Source organism: Stigmatopora argus, chromosome 11 (assembly GCF_051989625.1).
Source record: "Stigmatopora argus isolate UIUO_Sarg chromosome 11, RoL_Sarg_1.0, whole genome shotgun sequence".
Lineage (NCBI taxonomy): Eukaryota > Metazoa > Chordata > Actinopteri > Syngnathiformes > Syngnathidae > Stigmatopora > Stigmatopora argus.
In genome coordinates this window covers 671,377-691,988 of record NC_135397.1, presented here as the reverse complement: position 1 = coordinate 691,988, position 20,612 = coordinate 671,377, and the positions used below count along the sequence as shown (strand labels likewise).

At 42.4% G+C, this 20,612-nt stretch overlaps 3 protein-coding genes across 6 annotated transcripts in view; 1 reads left to right on the top strand and 2 right to left on the bottom strand.

The window, feature by feature from the left end:
- Window positions 1–29: 29 nt before the first annotated feature.
- On the bottom strand, window positions 30–8,946 carry LOC144084356 (multimerin-2-like). Of its 2 annotated transcripts, XM_077612694.1 has the most exons (10): window positions 8,707–8,946; window positions 6,278–6,400; window positions 6,113–6,219; window positions 5,095–5,184; window positions 3,554–3,708; window positions 2,834–3,487; window positions 2,499–2,720; window positions 1,771–2,226; window positions 1,319–1,661; window positions 30–1,238 (listed from the first exon to the last, which is right to left on the bottom strand). In XM_077612694.1, the coding sequence occupies exons 1-10, from the start codon at window positions 8,889–8,891 to the stop codon at window positions 802–804; spliced, it is 2,772 nt and encodes a 923-aa protein (XP_077468820.1). In that variant the 5' UTR covers window positions 8,892–8,946; the 3' UTR covers window positions 30–801. The 2 variants fall into 2 exon arrangements, with proteins under 2 accessions (XP_077468820.1, XP_077468819.1); XM_077612693.1 differs by having other exon boundaries at window positions 2,834–3,708.
- Window positions 8,947–10,794: 1,848 nt separating this feature from the next.
- On the top strand, window positions 10,795–19,969 carry cbr1 (carbonyl reductase 1). Its single transcript, XM_077612714.1, has 7 exons — window positions 10,795–10,951; window positions 12,281–12,395; window positions 12,465–12,634; window positions 14,496–14,603; window positions 14,675–14,883; window positions 19,286–19,339; window positions 19,420–19,969. Exons 1-7 carry the CDS (start codon window positions 10,828–10,830, stop codon window positions 19,591–19,593), a joined length of 954 nt encoding a protein of 317 aa, XP_077468840.1. The 5' UTR covers window positions 10,795–10,827; the 3' UTR covers window positions 19,594–19,969.
- nrg3a (neuregulin 3a) overlaps window positions 13,957–20,612 on the bottom strand; it is a 116,408-nt gene continuing 109,752 nt past the window's right edge. For 2 of the 3 annotated variants that reach the window (XR_013303781.1, XR_013303783.1), the window contains exons 13-14: window positions 19,687–19,887; window positions 19,258–19,623 (exon numbers count right to left, since the gene is read on the bottom strand). The gene's annotated coding sequence lies outside the window, so the exon portion shown is untranslated. Of the gene's footprint in view, window positions 14,907–19,257; window positions 19,624–19,686; window positions 19,888–20,612 lie in introns of those variants that run through there. The other variant, XR_013303782.1, reaches the window with a different exon arrangement.

The following is a 20,612-nucleotide window of genomic DNA, read 5'->3' as shown; positions in this document are numbered from 1 at the left end:
GGCATTATCAGTAACTTTATTTAAATAGGTTTTTGACAAATTATACATACAACAATCTAAAAAAAATCAATATTTTGAAGGATTTGGCAGCATTTTTTTAACTTAAGCTGCTCAGCAGATGAATGCTTTATTGTGAAAGGGAAGAACATATTTTCAATAGCTTAGAAAATAAAACATTGACAGACACGATACATATTTACAGTTGATCAATTTTTTGGGGGTGAAATATGAACTCATTGCCTCCCATTGACGGTACTTTACGTCCAATCAAAAATCTATCAAAATATGATCATTTTTTAATTATCAGGTTTTAAAAAAATGATGCACTTGCTTAATTTTTCAAATGACATTCAATGATTTTAAATGTAAAGTAGTGCTGCAACTTAAAACTGTTATGCTAATTAGCATGGCTAACAAACACTATGTCATTTACAGATAAACCAAGAGCAGCATTCAGTTTAAAAAAAAAGCGTACCATTACTGTTCAGTTATTTTTTTGTACAACATTTTCTAAATAATAATAAAGTTAAAGTACCGCCCTCTAAACACAAGTAACTTTTACTTTGATGACATTTTGAAATAGCTACTCTTTACTTTTACTTTATGAGTAAATTTTTTCCATCAATAGTATATATATTTGAGCAAAATTTCATCTGCCTAACTGTGTTTTTTCTTGAGAATTTTTGCACCCCCAGTTATAACAGATTGGACGTCTATGACCGTCAAGGGCAGCCAATGAGTCGACGACTTTTCAAACGTATTGCGGGATTCGCTGGGCAAGTTTCTTTAGGACGTCGTCCTTTAAGCGTCGCTCCCGTGACGGCGTCTGTCCGTGGCGCCCCCTCGCTTCTTCTTCTTCTTCTTCTCCTTGCCGGCCATCATTTGGTAGAGTTTGTCCAGCTCCAAAGGGGCGTGGCTTCTCTCTAGTACGTCGGCGTTGCTGAAGACGCTCTTGAAGGTCCGGAGATGGTCCTCCAAGCCCCTCTTGAGGCGCGACACCTCCGTCCGCAGCGTCGCCGCCCCCTGGTGGTCGTAGCCCTCCTCCATCTCCTCCTCCTCGTTCTCTTTCTCCTCCTCCATCTTCAGCAACCTGGACCTCAGCTCCTCCACGCTGGTTTCCAGCTTCCACAAGTCGCCACCGTCGTGGGAGGTTCCGCTTGCTCCTCTGCGGTTCCCCGCCGCGCCTTGAGGCCAGCGGGACGAAGGCTCGTCCGCCGAGGGCTCCTCCTCCGCCTCATCTGCGAGGAGAAAGGAGCGACATGTGTTATTTTTTGAACGACAGGAAGCGTCACCGTGCGGATCAGAGTCCACCCCTTACCCACGGGGCCCCCTGCTGGCCGGAGGCTCTCCCTGAGGCTCCTAATATCTTCCCTGAGCGCGGGGATGGAGTGCGCCTCCTGGTCGTGGACAGGCCACTCCAGGAACTCCAGGACCTCCTCGCCCAGCAGGATCTCCAGGACGTCGCTGTGGCGGATGGCGTCCTTCAGCAGCGAGTTGAAGGAGGCCGACAGACGCTTCATCTCCGAGAGCACGCCTTTGATTTCCTCCGACGGGGTCACGCCGTCGCCGGGCCGCCGCTCCCCCAGACGGACGTTCAGGAGTCGAACGGACGCCTCCAAGCCGGCCGTCCTTCCTTCTTCCGACGTGGTCCGCTCCGTCAACTGGTCAAATGGTAGAGAGGGAAAAAAAAGTCAAGTCAAAAAGAACAAACACAGCGTAAACGACCATGAGGATACGCTACAGAAAGAGGACGCCGACTGGCCGACTCACCCGCCGTAGGCCGACGCGCACGGCCTCCAGGGACGCCTCCCGTTGGGCGGCCGCCCGCCGGGCCTCCCCCAAGAGCCGACGCTGCTCGTGGGCCAGCTCGGTGGCGTTGGCCACGCCCCTCCGCAGCCAGTCCAGCGCCTCGTCCAGGTGCCGGCAGTCGCACGACGCCGCCGCCGCCGAGGAGGTGTTCTTGTAGAGGAGGAGGGTGTAGAGGTCGTCCACGTCCACGTCCAACTCCTGAAGACGCTGACCCTGGCGGCTCAGGTTGCCCGCCAGCTGCTCCACGCGCTCCAGGACGGCCACCTTGGCCGCCTCCACCTCCAGGCCCGTCTCCATGAAGCGCACCTGGCAGTCGCGCGCCGTCTGCTTGAGGCGCTCGCCCAGCGCCCGGCCCGCGCGCCGCAGCTCCTCCAAGCCGTCCGAGGTCGCCGCCAGATCCTCCGCCAGGACTTCCGCCTGAAGTGGCGAGGAAGTTCCAAAAGGTAAAAAACACAACCCAAAAAAAGCCCGTTTTTCATTTCATTTTCTTTCTGCATGCATTTTTCTCATGGATACGCATTGATTAGCCATTCAGAGACATTTTGTCATTTAAAAGTGACTCCAAAACGTACTTTTAAATTCCCAGTATGGCTCTCAAGGAATAACATTTGAAACTATGAATTGCTTAGGTCTCTCTCTGTCAAAAAAAATCCCGACCCCTACCCCAAGGAGTATTTTTGCGGTTTGACCTTGACGGTGTTGTTGACCACCATGCTGTCCAGCCGTTCGATGGCTTCCCACAGGGTAGCGGAAGAGGCGGAGCCCTGTGAGATGACCAGGGGCAACTCCGCCTCCTGGTCCTGGTCCTGGGCCTGGTCCTGGGCCTGTTCCTGGTCCTGGTCCTGACCCTGCTCCGCTTCCTGGTCTAGCTTGAGCTCTGCCAGAGAAGCGTTCATGGCTTGCAAGCTAGCCTGAATGCAAAAAAAAAAGAGTTAAAGTTAGCTAACGCTAACTAGGGAAGGGATTGGACATCTAGTAGTTGAAGTGAATTGAAGGACGATGTATGTAGCTGTCGGCTAGTCACCTGCAGCATCTTGTTGTGCCGCTTGATCTTCAGATCTAAATCCGTCTTGAGGCTGCTGACGTTGAAGTGCAAGGTGGCACGTTGCGAGTGCAAGCCGCTCTCCAGCTCCCTCCGCAGCTCCGCCAGCAGCCGGGCGACGCGCTCCACCTCGGCGTCCGTTCGCCTCCGCCGCTCGGCCTGCTCTTCGTCCCGCCGCCGTCGGGCGTCCTCCAGGCGGGCGGCGTCCCGGGCCAGGTCGTCCGCCCGTTGCTCCAGCCGCTCCAACGAACGGTTGATGTACTCCAGGGTGGGTCGCAGCTGTGACATCAGCAGCGACGCCACCTGCGGGAAATGGTCCTGATTCTGGACATGAATAGGTCTCTGAGCAGGATCTCGGTCCTGGACTTGGAGTGGATGTTTAACGTGGTCCCGGTTCGGTACGTGCCCGGCATGCCGAGACTTGTCCCAATTTGGCACGTGGGCAGCATAGTCGATGTTGTCTCGGTTCGGCTCGTGTCCGGGATGTTGAGCGTGGTCCTGATTGGCTGTGTGTACAGGATACTGAACGGGGTCCGGCGAATGTCCAGGATATTGGGCGTGGCCTTGGTTGTGTACATGGAAAGGATGCTGGGGGTGGTCTTGGGTGGGGACAAGTCCAGGATGATGAACACGCTCCTGATTTAGAACATGTTTAGAATGTTGAAGGTAGTCTTGGGTGGGGACATGTTCAGGATGCTGAACCTGTTCCAGATTTAGAACGTCTTCAGGATGCTGAACCTGCTCCTGGTTCGATACAAGGACGGGATACGCCGTTTGACTGGCGTTGAGTGAAAAGTTGACGCCTCCGTGGTGGTCATTTTGCTCGCTGTTTGGGTTTTGTCGATGTGGTTGAATGCCTGAAAACAGTCCAAAAGGAGATTTAGTTACAAACACAGTAGAGGAGCTCAAGGTCTTGCAAGCTGATGGAGAATCTGGAAAGGAAGTTTTAAGGTCCTTATCGATGTTTTGTATGGAAAATATCGGGGAGTGGTGTCCACTTCGGATTTTGAGACTAAGTTTAGCATATAGAGGACCCTTTTAACAGAGGTACTAAAAGCAGAGAAGCCCTAGCTGACTCAGGGATTGTCATATTTTCAGTATTTCGAGTTCCTCCCATTGTGTCCGGCACCCCTGCGGGGCCAATGACCTCATTCTGTGGGCTTGGCAGGAAGTGCTTTGAATCAGAGGAGGGAGTCAGCGTGTTATCAGCATCCTGACTTTTCATTCTTCCTTTCCCGTGGTCAGATTGCAACCCAGCTGGGTTGCGATTTTTCTATTTTGGACGGCAACCTCGGTCAAAGGTGTCTGTTGACGTAGGCCACTTTGGTTAAAAAACATGTACGCTGCTCCGTTCTGTCAGAAAACCGATGGTTCGAAATAGCGGTTGATAGCGTCATGAGCCTGGTCAAAAAATGGCAACGTGATAAGGAACCGTGCCGACAAAGTCTGGACCAAATGGACTTTGGTCTGGACTACAGAAGGCAAACTATGGACTTGGACGTGGTCTAAATACTCCCTCCAATTAGGATCTAAGACACGTTAGCCAGGACGCTAGCCCACCATGGACCGAAAGCGTAAGGACAGCTGAGTGTGGTTTTAGGCACCGTGTTGAACATCTACTCTGCTGTGGTCTTGGGATTGAATCCCGCTTTGGGAATGGAGCCATTTTTTTCAGGGAAAGCCAAGATTAAGCGAAGTTTTTTTTTTACCAAGTCTGACAAATCTGACACCACTTTCCTGTTGGGATCCCCAAGTTAAACTCTAGACAACCTTTTCTTCTTCTTTGGCCATCAGAAGGAAGAAAATATTTTCCCGGCGTCGCTAAAGCAACGTGTCGACGGCGAGTAACGAAACACACGCAACGTCGTGTCCTCGGACACCTTTGAACCTCTACATCTGGCCACGCGGATCCCCGAGAGTCCGGCGGCGCCCCCAAAGTGGATGTTTGCTTGACTTTGAAGGAAACCGTGAAAACAAAACCGCGTCAGAGGCGCACGCTTCCACGCCCACGTGAGCCGGATGCTCTTAAAAATACGCCCGGCCTCTCGTCAGGTTACTACGACCTTCAACTTTTGTCCCGGGCCAGGATGAGAGCCCGGCGGCGGGAAGTCCTTGACTGAAACCTTCCTCCCGCGGGGGCGTATGGACCTTCCGGCGACCCGACGGTCACTCGTTGAACCGCCGGGCTCCCGCGCTTTCCCGACACTTCGGGAACGGCGCGTGTTCTCCGGGTTCTCGCTTACCAGATTGCTCTCCAGATGAACCGGGTGCGTGGACCGCATGGAGACTCCCCGCTTCCGTCTGGTTTTCGGACCTACCGACGGAGTCGCCCACTGCCAAAGAAAAAGTGGACATTCTCGATAAACTCAACACGTCAAAGTGGACATTCGTCATCACCCGTTCCCGATAAAAACCCAACAGGAAGCGGCTTTTATTTACGTCTGGCTCCATCCTCCTCCGGACTCGGCTTAAACAAGACTCTTTCCCACAAAACAAGTCAGGACTTACGTATTTCACTGGTCTTGAATAGACACTGGGAGAAGAATCTTAAAAATAGATCCCAGTGGAAACAAAACTCTGTTTAGAGAAGACTGTTTTAGCGCAAGAATTCTTCGAATCGTCTTGTTGTTAGTTCAGTTTCCTTCCCTTGACGTGTCTTCAGACTAGCTTTCACGTGTCAGGGTTTCTACATCTGAAATTTCAAATGTTTTAAGGCCCCCTGGACCAGAAACTGGGGCCTTTTTCATGGACATGGCTAAAGAAAATGGTTCATTTTCAACGTGGTCTCTGGAGGAAAGTCAAAATCATCGGGGACCCATACCACCCTGGTCACAATCTGTTCCAGCTGCTGCCCTGTGGCAGACGCTATAGGTCCCACAAAGTACGGACAAATAGGCTTAAGGACAGTTTTTTTCCCACATCCATCAGGACTCTAAACTTGCGGTAACGCAACACACAATCCCTTCTGTGCAATAACTTCGGGGTGAGGTAATATGAAAAGGCCAGGCTAAGGTAAGTGAAAGACAGTGAGAGGTAAGTGATCCGCTCGGGGGGGGTGATGCGATGTATCCATAACGGCAGAATGCCAAATTACGAGTCCGAAATGATCACTTATTTGGGTATTTTGCCGAGAAAACGCACCTTATGGAGAAGCACTACCAATTTCGTCATACGCAGTTTCTGGGTGTGATGACAATTAGGCTTTTGTTGTTTGTTGAGTCAATAATGATGATGACAAAGCCCATGTCCGATTATTATTACCTGTGTGGTCACAGTTGTCGCCTCCGTGCCCGGGACAGCATCTCCACAACAGAGCCGTGGTCACCTTCTGCTTCTGCTTGTAGAGCGGACGCGTGGACAGCTTGTACCTGTACGGATGTGGCCCAATGACAAGTAGCACCAAGTCGCCAAGAGCGTCTTACATACATGACCAAATGGCAGTCCGGTGTTCCGCTGGGGCAGGGACTTTGGGACTTGATGGTGTACTTCTCCGTCCCGCACGCCACCGCCATGCTGACCATCCGTTTCTGGACAAACGCGCACCAGTTCCTGCAGATGATGGAGACAAAAAAATAACAATCAGGGCGGCGATCGTTATCTCGGCTCGGAATCGTCAACGAGAAATGTCCCGGAGTCAACGTTCAAATCTAAACAGCGGGATTGTTTGGACAGCAATCGCTATTTTTTCTGGTCTTCCTGCTGGATGTGGAGAAATGACCGATGGGAAAAGATGACTTCATACACCGTTTGGATTTTTATTCCTCCATTGTTCGGTCCGCTTCCCGTCGGAGGGCAACAGGGCGCCGCCGACGATCCCACGCTACCACTGCGCGGACTTTGAGAGGGATTCGCGGCCACTCGACGTCAAGAAGATGAGTGGGAGCTTTGCAGCTAGCCTGCATCAAAGCGGCGCCTCCTGCGCGATGAAGATTGCGATTAGGAGTGGCTCCCGTTCTGGTTGGGGCGCCCTCACGTGTCAACTGGGAGCTTCAAACGACACGTTCACGCTTCACTTGGAGGATCGAGATCAGACAAGGTTCTGAGCTCCAACCCACGTGGATCAACGGCCGTCTTTGATGAATTCAACGGGAAACTAAACTCGAGTGAATCGGAAGAAAGACCAGAAGTGACCTGAAGTCAGGATCGGAAAGTAGTCGTAGATGTGATTGGGATCAGAAGCCATCACACAGCGGATCCCATTTTAAAGCAAAATACTACATCGGAAGAAATGCCAGATGAGATGTTGGTCCGAACCAATTGGATCAAAAGTATTTAAGATCAGACAAGGAAGCCATCTGATCTGGATCTCAATCAATATCCATCTGAAAAAGTTCAAACGCTATCCGATGTAGATTCTGTTCTACCATCGTCCAAAACAAAACAAACCCCAAAAATCCTAAGGGTATTTGGATCGAGTTCCAGTAAATCCCAATGAAAGCGAAACAGAAGAAATGGAAAACGCCATTGGGATCCGAGCCAATTGGAGACAAGATCACAAACTGTTGTGAATCAAGTGCTCTAATTCAGAGTACCCAAAGTCCTTTTAACAGGATCTGACTGGTCTCCCTTTAATCCCAACCTGCTTATTGGTATTTAGAGTTTACAGAGTATCGTAAACACGGTTGATACTACCGCAAGTACTTTGCTCTCAATGGTTTGCCAGTTTTATCACTTTAGCACACTCAGAAACAACCTCCTATGCAGTAAGACCTCATTTTAATGGGGCGGCTAGAGGTCCAAATCCATTTGGACAGGGAGGGCTGACAGGGATAGCACTTAGGCGCCGACACGTGAGCCCCACCTGGCTCGCCATTCCAGGTCAACAAGTCTCCACGGAGCATTTGACCTCTCTCCACCCCTAAAGTTGATTTATGCGAGCGCTAGCGTGCTAATAGCGGACTGTTTTGACGTGAAGCCCCCAGGGGGCCCTCGGGGTCTGTCAGCGGTCCCCGAGTGAAGCGGCGCCAAAGCGCGGCGGCCTCGACATCCAATCCTCGGACGGAGTCGGGACCGCCGACGCAAAGTGACGACTGCGTCGACACATTTCAAGGGAAGGTTCTTTATGGGTCGGGCTCCATCTAATTCCTGAAGCGCTCGTAAATGTTCCGCTTTGGCGGGTGGGCGGTCTGAGCGGGTACCACACGCCGGTGGGCAAAGCGCTTTCCTGACTTCCTGCTGTCTCTCGGGGGAAGGCGCCTCATGTTTGAAGGAGACTATCCAACGAAACGCTGATATTTTTTTAGGAATTTCTTTATCGTGATGCTATGTATGTTCTGCTGTGCTGGAACCAAACAGTTTGAAAAGACTCGCTAATTGACTAGAGACGCTAGCGGATTTGAGCCAAGTGTGCCTTTTGTCTAAACGAGGCTCCTCAACTCATGTCAACATAGTTACGTGACAAAAAGCACTTTAAAAACAATCCTTGACACTGGAATAATACAAGATGGTGGAAAAGCACAACTTTCAGTGCCATTGACCATGATAGATGTCTAATCACGCGGCGTCCAATCATCTTTCTGCTGTGGATTGAATTGAATTGTAGCCGCTAATAAATACATTTGACTTTTTAACTTGTTAGATGCCATGGACGGCCACAGGCGTCCATTTTGATCCATTGCAAAGCCATTTAGAGATTTTGAATGGAATCTTGAGAGTCACATGATTGGTCATCACTGCCAATGAAAGAGTTAGTATGACTAAATCAAAACTGGGACATCTTAACGGAATAGCAAAAGAGTTTTCACGACACCCAATCAAAATCCTGTAAATTCCCGGGGACCTTTAGAAAGTCCATTCTTGTTGACGCTGGTTTGAAAACCGGCGGTCCCCCCAAAGTCCCCGCTTGACAAACTCACCCACTTCGGGCCGGGTAGTTCCCGCCGTCCTGCATCAGGGGGGTCTCCTCGGTGGCCTCGGCGTCCCCCCAGTCTTCCGTCTCCTCCTCCTCTTCCTCCTCAACCTCGGGGTCTCGCGCCCTGACGTCGCCGCCAGCGCTCGCTGGGAAAGCCAGAAGAAGAAAGAGAAACCTGACGCTTGCCATCGTCGCTGCCGACGAACCAAATGGGGGCTTGTGAGCCCACCGCCTCTTTTTTAAAGCAGAGAGAGAGAGAGAAAAAGAGAGAGCAAGGGAGAGAGAGAGAGAGAGAAGCAACAGGAAGCTACTTCACACAAATCTTTGCGCTAACAATGATGAGACATTTGGCCTCGATTTTGTACTTATGTCATTTTAGGGCTCCCAATGCCATTCGTTTTTTTTTTTAAATATGAAATTTCTGATTACGGCTTGATTGGCTCGCTGCTTAAATTGCCTACCATTGACAGTGCTTGATGTTTAATCCATTTGAAGTGAAATGGCTAGTCAATGTTTTGATATTTATTGATTGTTTATTTATAATTACTATATATTGATTATCTTTGTGATTGTTTGTTTGTTGTTGAGTCCATAGATTCAGCGAGTCAACAAGTTGGCGCTGAACGTCTCTAAAACCATGGAAGTCATCCTGGACTTCAGATGGAACAATCTGCTGATCTCACTTGGACTACTTACGTATTTATTTCTTATTTTTCGACAATTTATTTGTCTGTTTGTTGTTGTTATTTGTATACTACATGGTGAAAGCTTTAAATCTCATTACAGTAATCCCTGGAATGTCGCGGTTAATGTAGACCGAAAAATCACCATAGGGTCACCCCTATTATAACTACCTTTTTTTTCCTTCAGTGCTGAGTCTTAGTAGCAAGACTGGCTTCCGCTTATTGTGGATTTTCAGATTTTTATGAACTAAAATAATAAATAAAAAAATAATAGCAGAAAAAAATGCGAAAAATGGAATTCGTGATAAGTGAAGTCGCAATAATTGAGGGAATACTGTATACTTGTATAATGAAAATAAAAGAATTCAATTCAATAAAAACCCTTTTTTAATCCGGTGGGATTAGCACATGTTTCCAACCCATTCTGGTGCCAATTACAAAAGAGAAAGTGACAAAAGAAGAGCATTTTTGACCAAAATCCAAAGATTCCTGCTTGGTGTAGTTAGGCAGTGGTTTGCTATCGTTGTGGAGGTATTTCCTCCTCCACCTCCAAGGAAGTTCACCTCCTAGTTCCTTCCTCCTTGGCCCAGCACACAAATCGCTGCGTCTATATTCCTCTCCTTCAATCTTCAGCCTCTTCCTGTGCCCCGATAAGGACGGGCAGGAAAGCCACTCAGCAACTTCCTGTCACGTTCTGGATGGAGAGAAGACATTGGAAGAAAAGTTCAACATCCTCTTGTCCGCAAAGGGTTGCACCCATCTTCGATCTTATCTTTTTGGCTGTCGTCAACGGCCAATATTTTAATGGAGGAAAAAGGGCGTTATCTGAACTTGTCTATGGACACAAATTCAGAAAATCGGACAAATTCCTTTCCCAGGCTGTGTTTATGTGACTTCCGAGGATTGTTGCATTCGAGGCCTCGAGGGGAGCTGAAAGGTCATGTGACTTGAAGAAAGTGAAAGCTGATTTTCAGGTGATTTTTTTTTTGGACAGAATTACATTACAAACAACCACATTTTGAAAAATGTCTTTTTCAGTCCTATCCCTGTTGTCATGCATACATAGAGACAACAACTCCTATGCTCAAATCGTTGTTTCCTATTTATAGTTAGGATAACGTAATTTATTTGTAATCTTCATCGAAATCACGTTAATTTGTTTATCATAAATAAGGTGCTGTTACTTTAAATTTAGACGGTGCCATGGCTGCGTTTGCAATATTTGGACGCTAGACGGCAGCACGTTCCTTTACAGCCCATTAACGTCATAGCAACAGAAAAAAATGAAGATGAAAATACTTAATATTTTCTGTCGGTGTGACATTGGCCATTAAGAGTTTAAATCAACCGTGATATTCATAAATAACCACAAATTCCGTTAAAATAAATAATTTTTAGTGGAATTTCGGGAAAAGTCCCAGTTTGCAAGACTGAAAGGATAGATGATGTTTTTCCGGGTATGCGCATTGATGCTGCGCAGAAATACATTTGGCGAGGTCTGGTGCGCCGTGGTCACATTTCAGCGTTTTCGTGTAAACTTCTCCGTGCAACGCTACAAAAATACAAGTAAGAAGCATTTTTAAATCTTGTCTATGAATGCACTAAATATCAGATGCCAAAATCTTCTATTTAAATATCAAAAAAGCCGTCAAAAAAGTGAACGTTTGTAGGTCGCATCAGCCTGTAGTCATACTAAGTTATGCATTGTTAACTTAGAGTTCAAGCCAGGACTCGTCAAATAAGTCAACATATTTAAATCTAACAGTCATAGTGCAACGGCGTTTTTTTAAAAAGTAAATACTAAACCTAATCTCTTTAAAATTTGAGTTATAATTGTTATTCATTTTCAGGTACTCATTCTTCTACTACGTATTCGCTTTAAAAATCTGCCAAATGTTCATAATTCCATCATGTACATTATTTATGCATTTTTCTGGGTCACTGTTGGTATGTTGATGAAACGATGTAGTGCAGTCAAATTGATCGGTAATGGGCCTTATGATTTGTCTTTTTCTGTTTATGGAAGTAGAAAAGTCACGATGACTCAGCTAAATCTGGACAATCACTATTGCTTAATGCGACTTTTTTTTATGCAAGCGAGCATTGTTTGCTCAACTCTTTCAAAAATAGTTGCGAACATGATTGTTAGATATGAATCTTCTCGGGTTATATTTTCAATGACACAGTTTGGGGCAAGCGTGTAACTATTTTCTTTTAAATCAAGTAACAGACAGTACAGAATACTGTAGTACAATTTTCCATTTGTTGGCTGACTACTGATTCAAACAACATTTTATGCCTATTTGACCGAACAATCTTTATTTCTGATTAGACCTTAGTTGTTGATTTATTCAATATTGATCTGAATCCAGAAATGAATTATTATTTCCTGTGTTCTTTAAAAAAAAAAAAAAATAGAATGTTTACTCTTATTTTCCTCGTTTTAATTGAAAACAAAAGCAATAACACATTTAAACAAAAATACATATTCTAAAATACGTTTTCCACTATTCTTTAAAATTTACAATGTAATACACGGTATAATTGGAGAAAAAATCTGGGGGAAAAACCCACAAACAAGTTAGAACGTTTGGCAATGAATGTTGAAATGCTCATTTGCTGCCATCCCTCCCAGTTCAAATGGATTGGACATCTAGTTTTGATAAATGGTAGGTGGGGGCATTTCGGCCAGAGGAAGAACACATTTTATGTCATCCATCCAATCCGTTTGAAGTGGGAGGGTGATGAACTAATGTTCATTTGCTGCCACCCTTCCAATTCAAACGGATTGGACTCGCGAGAGATAAGCTAATTTCAGTTGACGTCAGTAGGATGATTGGACGTCTATCTGCGTCAATGAATGTAAAATAATCATCTTTTCTTTTTCTTCCTTAGTGCTGTCCAGCAGAGTCGTCGTGGTAACGGGCGGCAACAAAGGCATCGGCAAAGCCATCGTGCAGGCGCTCTGCCGGGACTTCGGCGGCGACGTCTACCTCACCGCCAGAGACCAGTACGTCTTCTCGCCGGCCCTAGCGCGCCAAAATACTCACGGCTTGCTTTCTTTTCCTCCGTGACGCAGGGGGCGGGGCCAGGAGGCGGTGGCGTCCTTGAGCGCCGAAGGCTTGAAGGTCCACTTCCACCAGCTGGACATCGACGACGTGGCCAGCATCGCCAAGGCGGCCGGCTTCTTCAAACAAAAGTACGGCGGCGTGGACGTGCTCGTCAACAACGCTGGCATCGCTTTTAAAGGTACCCGAGACGTGGCGTGTGTGGGTTTATACGGGAAATGGCGTATTATTCTGGGTTTGAAATTTAAGATAGAAAACGTTAGGCTAAGATAATAATAATAATAATCCAATATGGTCCCCCTTTTCTTGTCTGTTGAACATTAAATGTAGAAAATGTAAAATATTTTAAAAAAAATTCAATTAACAAAATAGAAATTACTATATATTGGTGCTCATTTTTTAAATGTAGAAAATGTAAAAAAAATAATTTAAAATTAATTTAACAAAATAGAAATTAATATATATTGGTGCTCATTTTTAAATGTAGAGAATGTAAAATATTTTTTTTAAATTCATTTAACAAAATAGAAATTAATATATATATTGGTGCTCATTATTTAAATGTAGAAAATGTAAAATAATTTTTTAAAATTCAATTAACAAAATATAAATTAATATAGATTGGTGTTCATTTTTTTAAATGTAGAAAATGTTAAATATTTTTTTTTAATTCATTTAACAAAATAGAAATTAATATATATATTGGTGCTCATTATTTAAATGTAGAAAATGTAAAATAATTTTAAAAAATTCAATTAACAAAATAGAAATTACTATATATTGGTGCTCATTTTTTAAATGTAGAAAATGTAAAAAAATAATTTAAAATTAATTTAACAAAATAGAAATTAATATATATTGGTGCTCATTTTTAAATGTAGAGAATGTAAAATAATTTTTAAAAATTCAATTAACAAAATATAAATTAATATAGATTGGTGCTCATTTTTTAAATGTAGAAAATGTAAAATATTTTTTTTAAATTCATTTAACAAAATAGAAATTAATATATATATATATATATATATATATATTGGTGCTCATTTTTTAAATGTAGAAAATGTAAAATAATTTTTAAAAATTCAATTAACAAAATAGAAATTAATATATAATGGTGCTCATTTTTAAATGTAGAGAATGTAAAATAATTTTTAAAAATTCAATTAACAAAATATAAATTAATATAGATTGGTGCTCATTTTTTTAAATGTAGAAAATGTAAAATAATTTTTAAAAATTCAATTAACAAAATATAAATTAATATATATTGGTGCTCATTTTAAATGTAGAGAATGTAAAATATTTTTTAAAAATTCAATTAACAAAATATAAATTAATATTTAATGGAGCTCATTTTTCCCCTTTGTAAATAAAATAAAAAAATACCTAAATAAAATAGAATTGTGGGTCTAGAAACACTGCTTTAATCTATTTTTCCATAGTCTCCAAAACATATGTTCATTAATATGTGCTGTCCCTTATTAAATCAAACTCAAACTCAAATAGGACTCAATCCGATTTATTGTAAAGGCTACCAAGATACATTCCCGCTGTAAAGTAACAATAAAAAACAAAGTACATATGATTATTGTCAGGGATATTGAGGTGAACATCAATAATTTCTGAATGCATTTTTTGTGAGGTCCTTTAGAAGCATCAAAATATACTTTCCCGTAAATAGCAGCATGAACACTCACTTGCTAACGTTATTAGCATTAGCACTTATGGCCCCTTTTTTAACCTCACTTCATTTTTATTATATATAAATTGTTTTATGACCACTTATTTATTGAGCACTCTATGGTCAATCTTTAAATGGAGTGCTTTTACTGTCATTATAGAAGTATCAGGAGATTTAAAGCTTCAAGTGCACAAATAGCCACAAGAAACTAATCAAGATTTAAAATAATGAGTCCAACATAAGTAGGGTAGTGCAAAAAAAATGGATAAATAACTCATTTTACTTGTATGAATGCTTTTATTGTCATAAATGTAATAGAATGGGTTCTAATGGAGCTGAATTTGCATCTTGTCCCGTTTAGCGGCCGACACGAGTCCCTTCAGCGTCCAGGCGGAGGTGACGCTGCGGACCAACTACTTTGCCACCCGGGACATGTTGACCCACTTCTTGCCGCTCATCAAAGCCGGAGGTGAGTAATGCAGACGTACGCCGGTATTTTTGGGGGTGCAATTTGAAGAACGTGCTGTCTTTCTCCCGCAGGTCGCGTGGTCAACGTGTCGAGCTTCGTCAGCGTGCGCAGCCTGAACAAGTGCGGCCCGCGGCTGCAAGAACGATTCCGCAGCCCGGACATCACCGAGGAGGAGCTGACGGGCCTCATGGAGGACTTTGTGGCGCTGGCCAAGGAGGACCAACACAAAGTCCAAGGCTGGCCCGACACGGCTTACGGCGTCTCCAAGATCGGCGTGACGGTAAGTCACTCTTCCTTGTCGTCCTAAGAAAGAAAAAAAATTCGGTCAGTTTTCAGACGTTAATTTACACGCTCAGACTGCGACAGGTAAGTTCAAAATGTAGAATTTAACAGGTAGACTCACCGGGATTGGAACCAGGACCCCAGAGGCTGATGCCCTAACCACTCGACCACCAGCCCTTGATCTAGTTACACCCCCCCCCCCAAAAACATGACCTGACTTTATATTATTATTTTGTCTACATGTATACATGTGTATGTATGTATATGTGTACATGTGTACATGTGTACATGTGTATATGTGTACATGTGTATATATGTACATGTGTATATATGTGTGTATATATGTACATGTGTATATATGTGTGTATATGTGTACATGTGTACATGTGTATATATGTACATGTGTACATGTGTATATATGTACATGTGTACATGTGTATATATGTACATGTGTACATGTGTATATATGTACATGTGTATATATGTACATGTGTACATGTGTATATATGTACATGTGTACATGTGTATATATGTACATGTGTACATGTGTATATATGTACATGTGTACATGTGTATATATGTACATGTGTACATGTGTATATATGTACATGTGTACATGTGTATATATGTACATGTGTATATATGTACATGTGTATATATGTACATGTGTACATGTGTATATATGTACATGTGTACATGTGTATATATGTACATGTGTATATATGTACATGTGTACATGTGTATATATGTACATGTGTATATATGCACATGTGTATATATGCACATGTGTATATATGCACATGTGTATATATGCACATGTGTATATATGCACATGTGTATATATGCACATGTGTACATATGCACATGTGTATATATGCACATGTGTACATGTGTATATATGTACATGTGTATATGTGTACATGTGTACATGTGTACATATGTACATGTGTATATGTGTACATGTGTACATGTGTATATATGTACATGTGTACATGTGTATATATGTACATGTGTATATATGTACATGTGTACATGTGTATATATGTACATGTGTACATGTGTATATATGTACATGTGTACATGTGTATATATGCACATGTGTGTATATATGCACATGTGTGTATATATGCACATGTGTGTATATATGCACATGTGTGTATATATGCACATGTGTGTATATATGCACATGTGTGTATATATGCACATGTGTGTATATATGCACATGTGTGTATATATGCACATGTGTGTATATATGCACATGTGTGTATATATGCACATGTGTGTATATATGCACATGTGTGTATATATGCACATGTGTGTGTATATGCACATGTGTGTGTATATGCACATGTGTGTGTATATGCACATGTGTACATGTGTATATATGCACATGTGTATATATGCACATGTGTACATGTGTATATATGCACATGTACACATGTGCATATATGCACATGTACACATGTGCATATATACACATGTACACATGTGCATATATACACATGTACACATGTGCATATATACACATGTACACATGTGCATACGTACACATGTACACATGTGCATACGTACACATGTACACATGTGCATACGTACACATGTACACATGTGCATACGTACACATGTGCATACATACACATGTACACATGTGCATACATACACATGTACACATGTGCATACATACACATGTGCATACATACACATGTACACATGTGCATATATACACATGAACACATGTGCATATATACACATGTACACATGTGCATATATACACATGTACACATGTGCATATATACACATGTACACATGTGCATATATGCACATGTACACATGTGCATATATGCACATGTACACATGTGCATATGTACACATGTACACATGTGCATACGTACACATGTACACATGTGCATACGTACACATGTACACATGTGCATACGTACACATGTACACATGTGCATACGTACACATGTGCATACATACACATGTACACATGTGCATACATACACATGTACACATGTGCATACATACACATGTACACATGTGCATACATACACATGTACACATGTGCATACATACACATGTACACATGTGCATACATACACATGTACACATGTGCATACATACACATGTACACATGTGCATACATACACATGTACACATGTGCATACATACACATGTACACATGTGCATACATACACATGTACACATGTGCATATATACACATGAACACATGTGCATATATACACATGTACACATGTGCATATATACACATGTACACATGTGCATATATACACATGTACACATGTGCATATATACACATGTACACATGTGCATATATGCACATGTACACATGTGCATATATGCACATGTACACATGTGCATATATGCACATGTACACATGTGCATATATGCACATGTACACATGTGCATACGTACACATGTACACATGTGCATACGTACACATGTACACATGTGCATACGTACACATGTGCATACATACACATGTACACATGTGCATACATACACATGTACACATGTGCATATATACACATGTACACATGTGCATATATACACATGTACACATGTGCATATATGCACATGTACACATGTGCATATATGCACATGTACACATGTGCATATATGCACATGTACACATGTGCATACGTACACATGTACACATGTGCATACGTACACATGTACACATGTGCATACGTACACATGTGCATACATACACATGTACACATGTGCATACATACACATGTACACATGTGCATACATACACATGTACACATGTGCATACATACACATGTACACATGTGCATACATACACATGTACACATGTGCATACATACACATGTACACATGTGCATACATACACATGTACACATGTGCATACATACACATGTACACATGTGCATACATACACATGTACACATGTGCATACATACACATGTACACATGTGCATACATACACATGTACACATGTGCATACATACACATGAACACATGTGCATATATACACATGTACACATGTGCATATATACACATGTACACATGTGCATATATACACATGTACACATGTGCATATATACACATGTACACATGTGCATATATACACATGTACACATGTGCATATATGCACATGTACACATGTGCATATATGCACATGTACACATGTGCATATATGCACATGTACACATGTGCATATATACACATGTACACATGTGCATATATACACATGTACACATGTGCATACGTACACATGTACACATGTGCATACGTACACATGTACACATGTGCATACGTACACATGTACACATGTGCATACGTACACATGTGCATACATACACATGTACACATGTGCATACATACACATGTACACATGTGCATACATACACATGTACACATGTGCATACATACACATGTACACATGTGCATACATACACATGTACACATGTGCATACATACACATGTACACATGTGCATACATACACATGTACACATGTGCATACATACACATGTACACATGTGCATACATACACATGTACACATGTGCATACATACACATGTACACATGTGCATACATACACATGTACACATGTGCATACATACACATGTACACATGTGCATACATACACATGTACACATGTGCATACATACACATGTACACATGTGCATACATACACATGTACACATGTGCATACATACACATGTACACATGTGCATACATACACATGTACACATGTGCATACATACACATGTACACATGTGCATACATACACATGTACACATGTGCATACATACACATGTACACATGTGCATACATACACATGTACACATGTGCATACATACACATGAACACATGTGCATATATACACATGTACACATGTGCATATATACACATGTACACATGTGCATATATACACATGTACACATGTGCATATATACACATGTACACATGTGCATACATACACATGTACACATGTGCATACATACACATGTACACATGTGCATATATACACATGTACACATGTGCATATATACACATGTACACATGTGCATATATACACATGTACACATGTGCATATATACACATGTACACATGTGCATATATACACATGTACACATGTGCATATATACACATGTACACAGGTGCATATATACACATGTACACAGGTGCATATATACACATGTACACAGGTGCATATATACACATGTACACAGGTGCATATATACACATGTACACAGGTGCATATATACACATGTACACAGGTGCATATATACACATGTACACAGGTGCATATATACACATGTACACAGGTGCATATATACACATGTACACAGGTGCATATATACACATATACACATTAAGTGATTAACGTGTGTGTGTTTTTACTCAGACTTTGTCCATGATACACGCCAGGCGTCTTTCCAAAGAGAGGCCAAACGATAAGGTAAGATAGATAAGCACCCCTTCGTATGGCCTTTTGGAGTCTCCAAGACCCCTCCGTCTCTAAATCGATGCTCTGCCCAGATCCTGGTGAACGCGTGCTGTCCCGGGTGGGTGCGCACCGACATGGCGGGCCCCAAAGCCACCAAGTCGCCCGAGGAAGGCGCCGAGACGCCCGTTTACTTGGCCCTGCTGCCCGCCGACGCCTCGGAGCCACACGGCAAGTTCGTGTCGGAGAAAACCGTGCAAGCCTGGTGAAGTCCGACCGACACCTCCGCCTGGTTCCATCTAAAGGGAATGTCATGTCGTTTAATAAAAAGAAAATAAAAAGATGTGAAATGTGCCAAATACCTGAAAATTGGCTGGAGTCTCTCATGTGACATTTGCTAGAAGGAAGTCCTTGACTTTTGTCATTTTCCCAGTGCGCGTCTCCCTAAAGTGGCTTCTGTGTTTTCTCGTCACGGCGTTGACACTCCGGAGCAACGTGTCACGCGCCGTGATGAGATTCGCCTTGACATTTTCCATGTTTCTGCTCCGTGTGGTTTTTTTAAGCTGCGGGAAAACAAACATGTCACTCTTGTGTACAACGTGTAACCATTTTGAAAAATAAATGCGAGGGCGGGAGGAGGTAAAAGCGTCATCCTTATTTAATTATGTCAAATTGGATCCTAGTTGTTTTGGTTAGGTAAATTGTGCCTTGGACGTAGTGAATTTGGGGGTAACTTAGATTTGAAATTGGAATTAACTGTACCAGTATAGTAAGGCTTTTAAAAAGCCTATGTTGTTTTTTTTACGAAAAAAGCCTTACTATACTATGTCGTTTTTTTAAATTAAAAAAGCCTTACTATACTATGTCGTTTTATAGTAAAAAAGCCTTACTATACTATGTCGTTTAAGAAATAAAGCCTTACTATACTATGTCGTTTTTTAAGAAAAAAGTCTTACTATACTATGTCGTTTAAGAAATAAAGCCTTACTATACTATGTCGTTTTTTAAAGAAAGAAGCCTTACTATACTGTGTCGTTTTTTTAAGAAAAATGCCTTACTATACTATGTCATTTTTTAATTAAAAAAAGCCTTACTATACTATGTCGTTTTTTAATTTAAAAAAGCCTTACTATACTATGTCGTTTTTTAATTAAAAAAGCCTTACTATACTATGTCGTTTTTTAAGAAATAAAGCCTTACTATACTATGTCGTTTTTTAAGAAAAAAGTCTTACTATACTATGTCGTTTTTTAAGAAAAAAAGCCTTACTATACTATGTCGTTTTTTA